Raw genomic sequence first — 18255 nt, 5'->3', positions numbered from 1 at the left:
TACACATTCTAAAATTAAACCCTTATATATTTTTTTTCTTCTTATATTGAATTACCAAAAGAAATAAAACTAAAGAAGGCAGTTGTTAATATTAAGAACAATGATAATAAATGTTTTCTCTGGTCTGTTCTTGCTCACTAACATCCACCAAATTGTAATTCAGAAAGAGTAAAACAATATATGAAATATGAGAATACCTTGGACATTAAAGATTTTAAATTCCCAATGCCACTAACAGATATTCCTAAATTTGAGAAAAAGAATAATCTTTCTATTAATGTAGATGGATTTAGGGATACAAACAAAGTTCAAATATTAAAAATTTCAAACAACTATAAAAATGAAGAAACATACATTGATCTTTTATATTTTAGTGTTGGAAAGAATTCACATTATACATACATCAATAATTTATCAAGATTAATCTCTTCTCAGGTATTCAGAACAGCAAACAAAATATATCCTTGTAAGCGATGTCTTAATTCATTTCATACAAAAGAATGATTAGAACAACATTCAAAATATTGTAGTAATCATAAATCAGCTGTAATTACAATGCCTAAACCTGGTGAAAAGATTTATTTTGAAGATTATAATAAATCTATCATGCACCTATTTGTGATATACGCTGATTTTGAATGTATCCTAAAAAAGATAAATACTGCTTCTCCGAATCCAAAAAAATCACAGACAAATAAATATCAAAAACATCTTCCTTGTAATTTCTGTTATTATATCAAATCATCTGTTGGAGAAAAGTATAATAAACTTGAACATTATAGTGGAAAAAAAGTTTCACAAGAGTTTGTAAAACTATTAGAAAAGGATTGTATAAGACTAACTAAATTAATAAAAGAAACAAATGAACCAATGAAATTAACCGAAGAAGAAAAATTAGAACTTAGAAAGAATAATATCTGTCATATTTGTGAGGAGGAAATTGAGGAGTCTTAAGTTAGGGATCATTGTCATCTTACTGGTAAATATAGAGGTCCCTCTCATTCCTGTTGTAATCTTAATTGTAAATTTCCTTCTTTTATTCCAGTCTTTCTTCACAACAGCGCCAACCATGATACACATCTATTTATAAATGAACTTTCAAAAACACCCGGGAATATTTCTGACATTACAAACACAAGTCAAAAGTACATTTCATTTACAAAAATGATATTCACAAAACCTTTAACTCGTATTCGGTTTCTAGATTCTTACATGTTTATGGGAACACCACTAGCCTACCTCGCATCAAATCTAAGCTCCACGGGGTCTTTTCCAAATCTCAATTCATTCTTTCCAAAAGAGGAAATTCTAACTAAAGAGGAAATTCAGATTAAAGAGAGAATTCAAAGTAAAGAGGAAATTCTAATTAATGAGGAAATTAATGAAGAAATTCTAACTGAAGACGAAATTCTAATTATAAAGAAAATTCAAACAATGAATGAAATTCTAACTAAAGAGGAAATTCTGATTAAAGATGAAATTCTGATTAAAGAGGGAATTCTAACTGGAGAGGAAATTCAAACAAGGAATGAAATTCAAAGTAAAGAGAAAATTCTTACAAGTAAGGGAATTTATCCTTATGATTATGTGGATTCATTTATGAGATTTAAAGAAACACAACTTCCTTCAAAAGAAAGTTTCTCTAATAATCTTTATGAAGAAGAGATAAGTGATAAGGAATATAAACACACGCAAGAAATTTGGAAAATATTTGAGATAAAGAACCTTGGAGAATATCATGATTTTATCTCAAAACAGATGGTTTATTGTTTGCTGATGTGTTTGAAGCTTTTAGATCACTCTGTCATAATAAAAATTGTTATGGATTAGATCCTGTCCAGTATTTCACAGCTCCTGGTTTAGCTTGAGTGCAATGTTAAAAATGACAAAACAAGATATAGATTTAATTAGTGATGTAGATATGCTTTTGATGATTGAGAAGTCTAAGAGAGGTGGAATATCACAAGTATGTTCAAAAAGATATGCCAATGCAAATAAAAAATATCTTCCAAATTATGATAGTGAAAAAGATCGTAATTATTTGATGTATTTTGATGCTAATAATTTGTATGGATGGGCAATGTCTCATTCTCTGCCTTATGGTAAATTAGAGTGGGTGGAAGAAAAGGATTATGAAAAGGCTTTGATGAATATTGTTATTTATTCTCAAGAGGAATTGAATGAGGAAGGAGAAGGTTATTATTTTGAAGTTGATTTGAGGGACCCGAGTGATCTTCAGAATAAGCATAAAGACCTTCCTTTTGCATGTGAGAAAGAAACCCCAAATAAAGAATGGTTAAGTGATTATCATAAAAGTTTGAATATTAAAGGCAAATCAACAGAAAAGTTATTAACTTAATCAGAGAAGCTTAAAACAGATTTTGAGAGAAGGATTGAGAGTAGCTAAAATTCATAGATTTTAAAAATTTAAACAAAGTCCTTGGATGAAAAAGTATATTAAATTCAATAAAGATATGAGAACAAATACAAAAGTAAAATTTGAAGGGGAATTCTATAAATTGATGAATAATGCTGTCTTTGGAAAGACAATGGAGAATGTTAGAAACAGGAAAAACATTAGATTTGCAACATCTTGGAAAGAAGCTTCGAGATTGATAAATAAACCAAGTTTTAAGAGAGAAGAGGTTTTTCCAGAGAACTTTTCTGCTATTCATATGGAAAAGGAAAGTATTGTAATGGATAAACCAATTTATATTGGAACAGCAGTTCTTGATTTATCAAAGATATTGATGTATGATTATTTGTATCATGGCTTAAAGAAAGAGTATGGTGAAAATGTTTCATTGATGTATATGGACAATGATAGTTTTATCCTCGATATAAAAACTGATGATGTTTATAAAGATATGAAGAAAATATTGGAGTATATGATACAAGTAATTTTAGTAAGAAGAGTGAGTTATTTTCCAAAAAGAATGAAAAGGTTATTGTGAAGTTTAAGGATGAGTTGGGTGGAAAAGTAATGAGTGAGTTTATTGGATTGAGAGCAAAGGCACATGCTTATAAGTATGGTGATCAGATTGATAAGAGGTTAAAGGGAATAAAGAAATATGTAATAAAGAAATCAATAACTTTAAGAAATTATTATAATTGTTTGATGAATGAGAAAGAAGAATATCGGAAAATGAATACAATAAGAAGTTATAAACATAACATATAGAGTGAAGAAGAAAATAAAAATTAATTAGGAGCCTTTGATGATAAGAGATTTATTTTAGATAATGGAATAGATTGTATTCCATATGAATATTGTATGATAGAGTGTATAAAATAGATTGTGTTTTAACGATGGGAAGATGGGTTAGGGTTTTTTAAGGGCTTCCACCATGTTTTTCACAATATATAAATGGTCAAACCAAGTATTAATCAAACTAAAGAGTGGAGAAAATCTCAGTCTTGGTATATAAATGGAAAACATAATGAATGTGAAGAATATCAAAAAAAGTCTTATTGAAAAAATAACAAAAACAAAGGTAAATAAAACAAATAAGCGAATCAATTTAAAAACTAGTAAGTTCGAGGATGTAAAGAAAAAAATAAATATCCTTGAATGGACTGAAAACTTTGATGGTTATCAATTGAACAATGCTGTTGGGGTTAGGGTCACACACCTATTTCAGCGACCCAACAGTAGTGAAAACATAACTGCCATCCACCCTTGGCAGCGGAGGTAACGAGGCTGCAGCAACATTCATCTCTGCTAATCTGGAGAAATCTATTTTGGCCTGGGGATGAAGCATTCCTCATCTTTTTAAGAACATCCTTTAATTCTTTGAAAGATGGAGCTTTACCATTGAAGAGCCCTACCGGAGGTTCCCGTGGTAGCAGAGGAGGGATAGCTAAGTCATATGTCAAAATCATCGTTTAAAAAAGTTGAGTACGTGACACAAAGATGCTGATATAATTCCTCCTTCGAGCAGTCAATTCCACCTTACACTGGCTCAAGTTGGACTTTAGAACCCTTGTAGGGATCACACATGAATTTCCATCTTGCAACTTTCCTCTCTTACTTCGTATATATATATATATATATATATATATATATATATATATGTGTGTGTGTATATATATATATATATATATATATATATATATATATATGTATATATATATATATATATATATATATATATATATATATATATATATATATATATATATATATATATATATATATATATATATATATATATATATATATATATATATATATATATATATATATATATATATATATATATATATATATATATATATATATATATATATATATATATATATATATATATATATATATATATATATATATATATATATATATATATATATATATATATATATATATATATATATATATATATATATATATATATATATATATATATATATATATATATATATATATATATATATATATATATATATATATATGTATATATATATATATATATATATATATATATATATATATATATATATATATATATATATATTTCTTCAATGTCTCAGAATTGTGTTACTCCATTTTGCTCAGCTATGAATTGGCCAAAAATGATTCAAGATCGGAACTCATTTGTATGAGGGAAGCAGAATATCAAATATATTTTGACAAATGCTCAGTGACCACCAGCAACGTCTTGGTATTTTGAAATGAAATGACAGACATCTACGATAATTTCTGGGTACCATACACAATACAAAATGTGGTAACATAATTCTGAGACACCCATATATATTGTGTGTATGTGTCTGAAATACTTGCAAAACAAATATATTTTACGTTTCACAAAGTTTTTAAAATATTAATCTCATTATGTTCTCAGTCCAATCCTGATCTTGATATACTTTTATGACATACATTTGATGTATATCTTTCATTTTTTGAAATTATTTATATCTGTATATTTATGATGTATATCTTTCATCATGGAAAAATCGATGCAATCACTTTTCAGACTACTCTGGGCAGGATAGTTCTGCACCTATTCCACAACATCCTGAAAGGGCACTCGGTAGAGTGCATACCTCCGCTAGGCTGATAATTTTATGTTTTGTATCCCACTGATAGGCCGGATCTGGATTTGGACCTGAACTAAAATCTAATTGGCTTGTTCTTGTCACTTAACCAACTCATTTACCAAGTTTCGTTCAAATCCATCTGTAACTTTTTGAGATATTGTACTATACATCGTTTTAGCCCCATCACTTAATGGTGAAGAATCACGTTAAAAATTATTGGATTCAAATCTTCACCACAGTCGAATCAGTTCGTCCTTGTTACATACTCAACCTGCCCACCACGTTTCATCCGAATCCGTCCACAACTTTTTGAAATATCCTGTTCACAAACAAACAGACAGACAAGCCGGTAGGCGGTGATGGGTCGCCGAGCATGGAAACTATAAGATATAGAGCATAATGGATGTCAGATAGCGGATAGGGAATCACCTTAAGATTATACATATCAAACCTCATCCAGTTCCATCGATTGATAACTACTCGGTATCCATTTGAATGAAAAGTACCGAAAATGCGGTTTGAAATCGGAAATCCCCAAAGTTCAAGGGGGTGCTGTGGGTGAACAAAGATCTAAATCGAAAATCCGGCTCGATCGTTTGTGCACAATGTATTTCAGACGATTAGTGTGAATTTTCATGACCATCTGACCATAACCCTAGGAGGAGTAACATTTGGCGCGAAGGCACCTCCAGCTCTCGCATATTATCGATTTTTGCACTAATTGACCTTTGACCCCTGACCTAAGCGAAATCGGTCAATATGTCCTGAGGAAAAGTTGTAGTACTCATTGAGTACCATTAACCTGCAAAGTTTCATTCGTATCGATGCACTCACCTGGTCGCTAGGGGCCCTTCAATTTTTGCCAATTTTCGTGCATACCCTAATTGTAGGGGGCGCTGCAGGTAAAATATTCCATATATCACAAAATCCGGAATATATTTGATAGAGCATCACCTGTAGATCATTCGTCCTAAATTTCATAACCCTACGTGGGATAATGGCTTTCAGAATTGATTTCGTGTGAACGGTACCGATTTTGAAGGGTTTTCGGTTGTTACTAGGGAATCAAAGCGTCCCTAGTAACCTTCACAATTTCCAAAGCACTAGGTCATAAGATATAACTACCACCCGAGTTTGGTCAAAATCTGCTCATGTTTACTACCAATTATGCTGATGACAAACGAACAAACATCTAAACAAACAGACAGAATTACTGCCAATAATTCATGTATAGGAATTTTTCTCCCTATTTCGCACACACCTATTTCAGCGACCCAACAGTAGTGAAAACATAACTGCCATCCACCCTTGGCAGCTTAGGTAATGATGCTGCAGCAACATTCATCTCTGCTAATCTGGAGAAAATAAATAGCAACTGGGCATCTCGTGTGATTTTGCGGAAGAGAGACCCATATTCTCACATTGTCTCTGCATTAGGACCAGCAGGCAAATCCTCCAATGTATTTTTCGTCTCGCCATTAACCTCTGGGAGAGGCCTCAATATCAACTATAACAAGTCTTGAGCAAGCTGGCCTCCAAAGCTGGCCACCACCTTGGAAACCAAGTCTTTCCTCTGCCATTCTCAGCATATAATGGTGGATAAATCCTTCATTGTATGGTGTCAGGGAATATTGCTTCTCACTATTGGCTGATGACACTGCTTCCCATCTTGCCCTCCCACGTGAAACTCCCTCTGTGGAATATAAGGCCTTCTGTGTCTTTGGAATCTCATCTTCAGAAAGCTGAGTCTCATGGTCTACATCTTGCTCACTGTAGACAAAATGGTGGCCTTGCAGTAGTTTTTTATCAATTATATTCTTCTCTTGTTCCTCTTGCCATATCCACCAAACCTCTGTCTCTCCAGCCATACACATTCTGCCAGAAACCCTTTGCTTGTTACCATCCCAAGGTCTACATTCAATGCTGACCTCCATTCTTTCATCCTTTCTTTAACCCACCTGAGGAACTGTCTTCCTGAGTCCATTGTCATGAGCTCTTCCATACAGGATTTTAAGTCTGCTGCCCACCACCAACCATCTCATGGTCTCTCCCATTTCCACTGCTAAGCATTACTACACCCACTGAGATCCTTTTCTCTTCCTTCTCCTGCAATTCATGTCCTGCTCTGGTCTAACCATTTGTTGTCTGATCACTCCCCTCATTGTCTCTTTGCTCTCATTTTGCTTATTGATCCATTGCCCCATGTTGTTTTGCTTTTCCCATTGCCTTCATACCTGTATCAATAATAGGGTTGACTTTTTAATATGAAAGCATTTGACATTTGCTTGTTGTTGGTGAGATCCCTCGTCAAACATATTGTCTGCACAAATAATTGGGGACAATTTCCTGAATATGTCATTATGGAAGAAGCACTCTGGATAAGTTAATTCTATAAGAACAAGAGAGCAATAGAAAAGAAAAACGAGTAAAGTTACTCCAATTTCGTTTGCTCTTAATGGCCAAACAACTATCATTGTGGAATGGCCGAGATGAAATCCACAAGCATTATGGAGAACTTTAGATAATTAGATTTTATAAGAACACTCAGGTTTAACTACAAGCCCTTTACAAATAACTTTGGAATGGGTGATTTGATCCTGATGAGGTTTTCGTATCATTCAGCTCCATTTCCCCGCAGTGAAAACGGTTAATTGGTTAATTAACACCTGTTAGGGTCATGAAGTTCAGAGGAAAAGCTAATAATAACATTTCTCACATAAGTCCAGTTAATTTTCGATGCTTTGACTTGTATTATTATGCACTAGTAGGGGTACCCGGCGTTGCTCGAGAGAAAAATTGAGAGGTTGGGGGGAGGGGGGGAGAAGGAGAGTTGGAGGGCTGAATGGGGTGGGAGAATTGGAGGGCCTGGGGGGAGGAGGCATGGAGCCGATGCGCCAATAGGCTAGTGGCCAAATTAAAAAAGGGGCCTAAAATTGTGAGAAACCCCTACCCAAGGTAGAACAAGTCACAACCTATTTTTTTCATGAAGAGGGATGTTTGGGGAGTTAGAAAATCATGGTTGTGAACCTGAGATCATTGCACAACATTTTGAAAATCATGTTTACATATGTACCACTGCAGACTGCAAAAATGGATTTAATCGCCACAGATTTTGGCTCATATTGGCTCATATATTTGTTAATACCGGTGCTACAAACACAAATTTCGCACCAAAATGTGCGGAATGATGACATATATCTGTAAAAACCATTTGTGATGTAACGAAGGCTTTTGTGTGACCTACAGGCAAAATAGTGGAATTTTACTCAACAAATCAGCTTCGGGTTTACCAAAAAATATCAACAAAAACATTAATTACTTCAAAAATATTGGACTTGCAGTCATACTTGTTACATCAACATAATCCAAGTTTATTTACCCTTTGAAAAATATATCTAATGATATAATTGTCACTGAAATGATATAGTTATAACTGAAATCATATGTCGCCCCACTAATGCTGACCGATAGAAATCCTGAAGCAGATATGCAACATGAAGAATTGACTTAAGATTCTGACACAATTGTGAAAGTGACTTTTATAGACATCATGTTGATATAAGCTATTTCACATATGACGATAATGAATTCATAACATGCACTGTAACTTATGTACATCTATTACATGAAGTAATACATGTAATACATTTAAAAGTTCAGTCACGCTCTTCATCAGTGCTGTCGTCAAAGGCAACAGAATCATCAACATTTGGACAATCGTCTGCACTACACGAGCAGAATTCAGTGCAGGTCAGTCCTGCAGAGATACAATGACATGTTCTGCTCTGCCTACAGTCATCGTCGGTGCAACGTAGGTTTTGAAGAACTTTGGGGATGTAAATATCCTCCGAGGCAGTTTGATCAACAGCCACAGACGTGAGGAAACGTCTCACCTCATCATAGGAAACACAGTGTCCTAATTCATGAAGCATGTCAATGAGATGCTTGCTTCCCAATTCATGATGCACCTGCAAGGCTAAACCAAGCGTTATTGTGGAGTACACTCGACGTCCCTGTGATATTACATTGTGAGCAATGGCGATCGTCCTCAGGTTGTTCTTCATAACACCTTCATCACTACAGCTGGTTATATTCGTGTGTGATTTCTCACTGGTGAACCACTGAATAAAGTCGTAGAGTGTATTAGGAACAAATTCTGCCCAGTGCTGAATATCTGTTTCCTCGACAGGTGCATACATATTTCCAACATGCTCGATATCAGCCATGTGCTTCCTCAGGATACCAGCTGCAGCATGCATAGTATGCATTTCACTCTTTGTGGCTGATGGTACATCAGATGGGATGTCTTCATATTCTGGTTCATCAGTCATGCTCTGCAGAATCGTGGCTTTTCTCAGGGCATCACATAAGGTCACAGCAGAAGAGCATATGATGTCAGTGTGGCCATCAAATGTTACACAGACTATTTGGTCACCATAATATTTAGTTAATCGCTCCTTCAACTTCCAAGTTTTATACTGTTCTGCATTCGTGGTACCCAGTGAAACCAAATATCCAACGTATTCATCTTTCAGATGAACGAGGGTTGTGACTGTCTTAGTTTTGGAGAACACAGTTTGTTCCAGATAACATTTCAGTTCATCAAAGGCTTCATCATGTAATGTGCCCATTGTTTCCTCTCCTGATTTACAAATTGCAGCAGTGATGTTCCTTTCTGAAATATAGTGTGAATAGCATAACCTGTGGTACTGGGCATCATAGGCGAACAAATCTGGAAAGGCAGGCATGTGTATGTGTATTTTATTGTCTTGTCTTTTGTCAGCTGCTGCCAGAACTTTTTCTCTGGTGGACTGTCCAGTTCCTGTAGATACCGGTGTAAGCTTGTTTCTGGAAGTGTTGGATTTTCTACAAATGAAGCAGTTAGTCCTGATGTCAAACCCAGCTGTTTCATTTCTGCTGATTCTTGTGTGTTCTGTTGCCGCAGATGTGCATGGTTGCTGGTCACTCTCACTGGGGTTGGATGTGGAGATATTTGACTTGCTGGTATACTTGGCCCGACACGATTTGTGGAATGATACTTTCAAATCAAGACTCAATATGTCTTGTTGCAAAGGCCAGATACTTTCGTAAACGTCATCTTTTCTGATTTGACTTGCTTTGAAGATTGCACTCAAACCATTAAATGTTCTTTACAACTTCTTGCTTTTTAGGGTTGAGCGGTTTAAAGCATATGATGCAGTGGTCAATGTCAATTTTACGACGCTTCACAACAGGTGGTTCCAGATCCATAATTGCAGATCAATTGTCAGCACAAGCATCTGAAATGAAATAATTAAAGATAAGTATACATCGGTAGTTTTAGAAAAAGGCAATTAAGCTCAAAATTGATTTTCTGCAACTCGATTTAAAATCATTCTTGTTTGGTTAATGCATATACATGTATTATAAATTAATCAATGTCGGTTACTTTTAGGGGGGTGACATATGGTTTCGGTAATAACTCTATTAATTCAACTGATTTATCTTTATGAGTTATATTTCTAAAAAGGAGAATGATAGAGGGTTATTTTGATGTAATATGTAGTAATACAACTCAAATACTGAGAAAGAAATTAATTGTTTAGTTGATATTTATTGGTAAACCCGAAGCTGATTTGTTGAGTAAAATTCCACTAATTTTGCCTGTAGGTCACACAAAAGCCTTTGTTACATCACAAATGGTTTTTACAGATATATATATATATATATATATATATATATATATATATATATATATATATATATATATATGTCATCATTCCTCACATTTTGGTACCAAATTTGTGTTTGTAGCACCAGTATTAACAAATATATGAGCCAAAATCTGTGGCGATTAAATCCATTTTTGCAGTCTGCAGTGGTACATATGTAAACGTGATTTTCAAAATGTTGTGCAATGATCTCAGGTTCACAACCATGATTTTCTAACTCCACAAACATCGCTCTTCAATAAAAAAAAAATAGGTTGTGACTTGTTCTACCTTGGGTAGGGGTATGCCACTCAAAATCTCATTTGGCCACTAGCCTACAAGGGCTGGGGGGCAGGAGAACTGCCAGGGTGGGCAGTGGCTGGGCCGGGTAGTCATGGAGGTTGGTGCAGTTGGACCAGATCGATCAACAACCGTTAAACCCGACACTCCACAATCCTCAGGGGGTGGTAAGCAGTGCTCAAACTCCAGGGAGCCTTTCCACTTGAAGACAAACACCTCGGCAGTTTGCAGTCAAAATTAATTACCGATACGATTGCTCAACATGTAAAGGAAACCCTTGAAAAGAGCATAAACTTCAAATGAACAAAATTAATCTGAACTTTTCGAAAGTCCAACCATTCTTACTGTAAATCCATTAATATAATTTATACATCATAACCTCAAATCGTTTGCGCTATGAATGCATGCAAACGTTACCTGTACCTGTACTTGGATTAATTCCACCCACTCGTTAAAACGTTCCCTCATATTTACTTTGGGTAAGTTAAGTTCGGGGTAGTTATGTGTCAAAATAGCAAATGATTATGCATTAACTATATTAAGGAAATTACAATACCAATAACTTTCTACTATATTAAGGGAATTACTATTAATTATATTAAGGGAATTATATATTAATTATATTAAGGGAATTACAATACCAATAACAGGAATCTACGATTCAGGTTAGACAGGACGTAATGATGTAGGCATGACGTAATATGCGAGTTTAAACAAATGAGAGCCGGAAACGTCGAGGACACGCCCACAAACCGACACAACATAATTTAGAATTTAATTTAGCGATATATCATAATGAATGATCATTAACAAAAAAACAACAACCAAGTAGCCCATGTTCACCACGGGGTCGAATTTGGTCTACATGTCAAGCTTGGTGGCAATTGGCCCAGTAGTTTTGGCATGATTGGTGTTAGACAGACAGACAGACAGACAGACAGACAGACATGTGCTGGCATGAGTTGGTCGACGTTGAAGATTCCACGGTGTCCTTCGTGAAGAGTAGGTGAGTTTTCTTGTGAAAGTCACACCCACGCACCTTGACCCCCAAAAAGCCAAAAAGCATGGTGCGACAAGAAACACATGATGCTTCTACTTGAAGGAATCATCAACAAGACAATGCTTTTGTCTCAGCCTGTGTACTGGTTTTGACTCCAACTTACATGATGAGTACTTTTGGCAAATGCTTGATATACAGGTTATTATTACATTGAATCCTTAACATATGTCAGAGTAATTTTACCGGAGTTTTACATGATGTAGGTAAATCGATATACCTTACTTACAAATAAATGTGAAGTCTGACACGACGGTGCAGAGAGAGCGCACTTATTTTTGAGGAAGTGTTGATAATTAGGTTTCTGGTGCTCTTCTCGAATGAAGTATATGAATTGCCAGATTGGTTCTTCGCAAGCAGGGAGCTGCATTACAAAGTGTGTCGTCCCTCAGATCAATGTTAAGCTGGGTGCCCCGTCTGCTAGCATTAGTTTACGGATGTTAAAGATCCCACAGTGTATTTTTCAGAAGAGTACGTGAAGTAGCGTCGGCATCCCAAACAAATTCCGAATTCCTGCTCAGTTTATATACAGTCGAATGTCAGGCCTGGCCAATTGGTTCGTGAATGACTTGCGTCAAAAGGTTTCTCGGCCGATCAAATAGGTGGGAATATCTGGGGCTATTAAAGTAGTAGTAGTAGTAGTAGTAGTAGTAGTAGTAGTAGTAGTAGTAGTAGTAGTAGTAGTAGTAGTAGTAGTAGTAGTAGTAGTAGTAGTAGTAGTAGAATACAAGGAAATTTTAAGATCCAGGAAGACTCCACATGGCCAATCATGCTCATGTGGAAAACAAGCTCCATTTAGAGGATCATGTGGGGAATGAATACATGCCATTTGCATATTTTGATAATTCCATCATGCCCTGGTTCTGAGTGTGTTCTGCCTGTCTAATGATGCATTATTGATCTCCGTACTCAAAACCTTCCTTTAATCCACCCAAAATGAAATATTGTATCACAAAAACCTCCAAAATTTTCCATATGACTCCCAAATCCAAATTCAGCCAGGGTTAACGATGAACACCCATTTCCCATCCACTGAACTCATACTTCCTATTGCTTAACACCCATGTCCCATTTGAAGCCTTTAAGGGCATCCAAAGGCCTACTCTTGTCAAAAATTAGATTACTTCGAAGTTTTAAGGTAACACGACTGTGACTTGAAAAGCCAGCTTAACACTCCCTCACAAGTGTGGTACACTCTGGGATGTGGTGCCCCTTACTCGCACATCCCCAGGAGGGTGAGTATATCAAGCACGGGTTCAAATCCAGGGCCTGGCAGGACAGAAAGGATGGAGATAACTTGATGGTGGAATATTCTCTATTGGGATCATGGTAGAGAGCATATATACAGAAAAGTGGAAAAGCTGGGAGGGGGGAGGGGGAAGAAGGTGGGTCGGAAGAGAGGGTGTTGGGGTTTCAGAAAATTTTCCAGATTTCAAATTCGCTAGATTTCAAAACATTCTTCTGTGATCCCGAAGTTAATAGTTCGAGGGAAGGAGTATTAGTAAGCTCCCAAAGTTTTACGGACTCTACCAGAAGTAGAAATTTCACAACTCGTTTTGTAAAAAGTACCGATGGGTTTCATTTTTATTATAAATGTTTAAAATGAAGGCAAAAAATGAAATCAGACCAAAAAAACCCAACAAAAAACAAGATTTAGTCATTCAAGTTAAACGTGTTAAATAACACATCGCAGTTACAAATGAATTCCACACCAAAGTCAGGCATTTTATCAGCCAACATGTTCTACATACATGCTGAGATCTAAACTGGACAAAAATATTCTGCAGATAAGTTGAGCCGACTGTGCTTTTAATTCATATATCCTATACCTTGTATTATACATCTTGAAGGACACCATCAAATTTCCGTCCATTATCGTACAAAATAACAGAGTGAAAGTGCCTCGCTGTCTGCAAAGAAGAGAAAACCTCCAACGACGTGCAGGTTAACGGTTTCAAATCCAGTTTCAGAATTGCACGAATTTCCATGACTGTATATCCTTTGCCGTGCAGACATCATTCATCTGTTTACAATTTTACAGTCAAAAAAAAACAAAAAACAAACAAACATCTGATGTCGTGGGTATGTACATCGCGATGGGATTTTGTTTTTATTTTTTTTGTTTGTTTTTCTTTTTCCGAAAATGAATGGAGCAGCACAAAGGCCGTGAGATAACATTAGGGACATTAATGCAGGTAGCAGCAGCAGCAGCAGCAGCAGCAGCAGCAGCAGGAACACACGGCCCGTCGAACCAACGACTCTCGCGCAGTCAGACTCGGCCTACGGAGCCTACGCCGGCGGATGAACCTTTGTAGGCCGTGGATGGATCGTGAGAAACCGTTTCGAGCTATAGTAACTATCTTATTAAAATGCCGTCAGTTTGTCTGAACATGGACAATTGAAAACTTAGTAATGAGTTAATAAAGTTGCTGTTCGCTAGATTTCAAACTGGTGGTCGGAATTGAACCGTTATCCAATGCTCGTGTTATATCAAATTTTGACAGCACAAAGAACGGTAGCGGGAATTTACAAAGATACCAACTGTGCATATATAACACTTATTAACAGTTACACATTGTAACTAAGAAAGGAATGACATTCTACGAGGAAGCTTCCTACAAAACAATAGGGCTATTATAGCAGCAAAAGCAGGGAAAAAAGGATGACTGACGCATGTGGAAGAAGGAATTGTACAAAAGTCTCGCCTTGGCCACAGCTACCAAGCACAGTACTTACATGGTCAATTTATTTAAATTTTTTTGGCAATTATTTTCTGACGAGTTTGAATGTGAAAAATTGGTCACCGTTTCGGTAACGGTGCTTGCATTAACCGGATTGGATCGTGGAGAGGGAAAGATGGGGCAGAGAGGGTGAACAATTCACTGTGCATTTCCTTGAGCACCGTCTCACACAGGTGTCTGGAAGTTGTCCAACTGGCCGGCCAGACAGGCAAGAGGTGTGGCCCCGTGTGTCTGTCCATAGCCCTCTGCCACTCCAATCGCCGGCATGCTTTGTAGAGGCCACCGCCACGCTCCACAGTCGCCCTGGCCGTCCCAAGGTCCATGGCTAGGCCCCGAGGCCTCCTGCCGTGTTACGGGGCGATAAAGAGAGGTGCTGGTGGTCTGTCATCCAGGCCTTGGCGACCCACCCACCTGCAGCCATCCCTCAGCCTCTCCAACTGCATTATGGCATTTTCCTGGCCCAGCCACCTGCATTTTCGTCGGCCCAATACGCATGCAAAGCATCAAGTGGCTGCAGGTGACGACAGAAAGAAGGGAGGGGAATGGTTTGGACACATGGAATGGAAGGGGAACTGGGTATATGTGGCGAGGAAATACAGACCTTTCTCCAATCTGCTAGGCCATCGTTGTGAGATTAGCATTTTCCAAAGGGACTCTCGTATGGTTGAGCATGATTCACAGTTTCAAGTCACAGTTTCCATCTATTGCCTTAATTTGCTCCTCAAAGATTGTCTTTACTCTCTGCCAAAAATGAATACATTTGAATGTTAACATTTGGAGGCAAATTTTCTGCACCTCCAATAATTGGCTGCAGCGGTGAGGATTCTCTGCATGAATAATAAATTACTGGTAATGATTTCCATCTGGTCTTTCAGTGGAATGTGTTAGAAACTGTGAAAGCCATGAAAGGGAATAAAACTGTGAATTTTCAAGGCTCCAGTGATAGTTTGTTCTTTGACACTGCAAACACGTCCAATTTATTAGAGGACACCTGAAAGTAGTTTACGGCTCCGAGTTTGATGTGGTGTTAACGGATCATGCCATTTCGTTGAAAGTAAGAACAGCTTTCTGCTGTCCCACCTTCGCTAATCAATGAAGCCATAAAAATATGAAGGATGGAGAATGAACTTGCATGCATTTTCATTCAGAGGATCAATGGTTTGACAGTGTTCAGGGATCAAAACCGCAGAGCAGAGACATCTATGGAAGCTAATTCAATTTAACATGAAACCTGGACCCACCTCGTCTTCCCACATATTGTACCTGTTCATTTTCTACTATGGGAAATGCTGCCATGCAATTCAGAGATAGCAAAGCGACTGGCAAAATTCAAGACTGAATTAACTTAATGACAAGACAGAGGAGCTGCAAAAGCACCAATATTGTGATGGTCAACCGACCAATCGCAGCCGAGGGAAAAATGGCATCACAACTTGCAAATCAAATCACAAATGCCATGACATGCATATGTTACTTTGGTTGAATCAAATGGAACATTAATGTCGAATGGCAATATATATATATATATATATATATATATATATATATATATATATATATATATATATATATATGTGTGTTTGAAGAACTGGTGCTGCACAGAGATATGTCAGCATTCTCAAAATGGTGTCTCGACTTACACTCTCGGCAATAGATTCATTGGCGGGTGATGAAGGATTCCATCTGCCCCTCATTTGATCCTGCATCTATGGAAGATAAAGCCAGAAAAATCCATAACCGTAATCCCACAGGGAACATGGAGGCACTTGGAATGTTGGCGTGCTTGAGGACATGACAGTAGTGGCGTTAATTAGTGGCACAGCATTAGGAGGTGAGAATCCTGCATGCCATGATACTACTGTATGGTTGTGTTTGTGGCGAGGGTGGAGGAGGGTAGGAGAAGTGGTAGCTGAGGGGATGGGGGCAAGTTTGCATTGATGGTGATTGATAGATTTGATGAACAGTTTCAGATTGTGCAATAATGAACACTTACCTTTATAGCGTCCAGAGGCATCGGGCGCCCTCTTTCCATGGTCTGAAACTTTTGGCTCATTTCGTGCAACATTTCATGATGGCGTTTCCGAGTGTGCATGATTTTCTGAAAGAATATCGAGATCCTATTATTGCCATCATATGTTAAAATAAATGAATAATTAAATCTGGGGCAATAATTATTGTTGCTTTTGTCATTCAGGCAGGTGTAGGACTGTGATTTGTTTGCCATTACAAGATGTCTTGTTCTTAAATATTTCTTCACACTTATTCGTTTTTTTGTGCTGACAAATTGTCTAATGCACTGAAAGCATTACCAATAAATTGCTTCCATTCAGTGTCAACTGAATTGTCATCATTCATGCTTACCTGAAAATCTAATTCTGAATATCTTGTTTTTCTTCTCTGGAAGGGAAACAAAACAGAAAGTTTTTAGAAATTGACTTGGAGGCAAAGGCAGTCATTTCTCAATGTGTCAGCTTCTCTTCTACCTTGGAAATGTTTGCCAATTCTGCATCGTGTACTCAATTCTGTGAGTCAATTATTAGGATTTGCTACATGTCCAGTGTTGAAACATGGCTTCTAGTGCATTCTTCCATTTACATGTACACCATTATTTTTGTGCAGCAAAAGTATGCCTGGAAAGTGCAGACAAACAGGTCTTACGTCAAGTGAGTTGACTGATGCTGTTGAGCCTGTCTCGCCTTTCATAAGTTGCCGAATCAGGCCCTTGTCAATCTCAGGTAGGCTCGTCAGCGTGTTTGAAGTATGTGGACGTGGATGATGCAACGTGCGGTGTGGGTATGATGCCGTCCGCTGGATGACACCTGACCCACCTCTCCCACTGTAATCGGACCCCAAGCCACCCGTACACTCAGCACCCTTTCCTTCCTTGGCGGTACTCTGCAGCACTATGTAGTCCTTCTCGAGTGCAAGCTGCTGTGCCCGAGCAAGCTCTGCCTCGGTTTTGGCATAACCAACCTGTGACCGCTTCCCACCTTCTGCTCTCATGGCTGGTTCAACAAAGCTGACAGGGCCCCCGTAATTCCCGGTCCCACTGAAATTGTTGCTACTGCCTGCCTGTAGGCCAAGAAACTGCAATCCAGGTGTTGTGAAGCGTGACCCAGATGTACCAAAAGGGTCCGGTGTGCCCGGGCAGTGGCTCTCATTGCCCTGCACAGTAGAAATTTCCATCGTACGGTTATTGAATCTTGGTACAGTGCTATTTGTGTCCTGGAAGCGCAGACTCGATTGCCCTGGATCCAGAAAACTTGGATTTGCAGTAGTCTCTGGAAAGCGTGACAGCATGGTGCCAGCTTCTTGGAAGATCGGGATACCTCCTGTGTCTTGGAAACGAGGAAGACTGGAGGTGGCATTCAGGCTGGACTGTGTGACAGAAGCCAAAGGAATTTGACTTCCAGGTGGAGGTGGGAGG

General features: G+C 37.4%; 2 protein-coding genes across 5 annotated transcripts in view; both read right to left on the bottom strand.

Moving 5' to 3' along the window:
- Window positions 1–8117: 8117 nt before the first annotated feature.
- LOC147017239 (uncharacterized) lies at window positions 8118–10182 on the bottom strand. The gene has a single exon (XM_085846690.1). The coding sequence runs from the start codon at window positions 9786–9788 to the stop codon at window positions 8697–8699; it is 1092 nt and encodes a 363-aa protein (XP_085702816.1). The 5' UTR covers window positions 9789–10182; the 3' UTR covers window positions 8118–8696.
- Window positions 10183–13652: 3470 nt separating this feature from the next.
- LOC147017238 (adhesion G protein-coupled receptor B3-like) overlaps window positions 13653–18255 on the bottom strand; it is a 216839-nt gene continuing 212236 nt past the window's right edge. For 3 of the 4 annotated variants that reach the window (XM_085846687.1, XM_085846685.1, XM_085846686.1), the window contains exons 28-32: window positions 17487–18255; window positions 17190–17225; window positions 16822–16926; window positions 16469–16534; window positions 13653–15170 (exon numbers count right to left, since the gene is read on the bottom strand). The exon at window positions 17487–18255 is cut by the window's right edge and continues 124 nt beyond it. In XM_085846687.1, the coding sequence (XP_085702813.1) occupies window positions 14994–15170; window positions 16469–16534; window positions 16822–16926; window positions 17190–17225; window positions 17487–18255 (1153 nt within the window). In that variant the 3' untranslated portion in view covers window positions 13653–14993. Of the gene's footprint in view, window positions 15340–16468; window positions 16535–16821; window positions 16927–17189; window positions 17226–17486 lie in introns of all 4 variants that reach the window. The other variant, XM_085846689.1, reaches the window with a different exon arrangement.

Source organism: Eptatretus burgeri, chromosome 11 (genome assembly GCF_056783735.1).
Source record: "Eptatretus burgeri isolate ZD-2024b chromosome 11, Ebu_testis_v1, whole genome shotgun sequence".
NCBI lineage: Eukaryota > Metazoa > Chordata > Myxini > Myxiniformes > Myxinidae > Eptatretus > Eptatretus burgeri.
The sequence above is the reverse complement of the archived record's forward strand: the minus strand, read 5'-3'. Positions and strand labels throughout refer to the sequence as shown.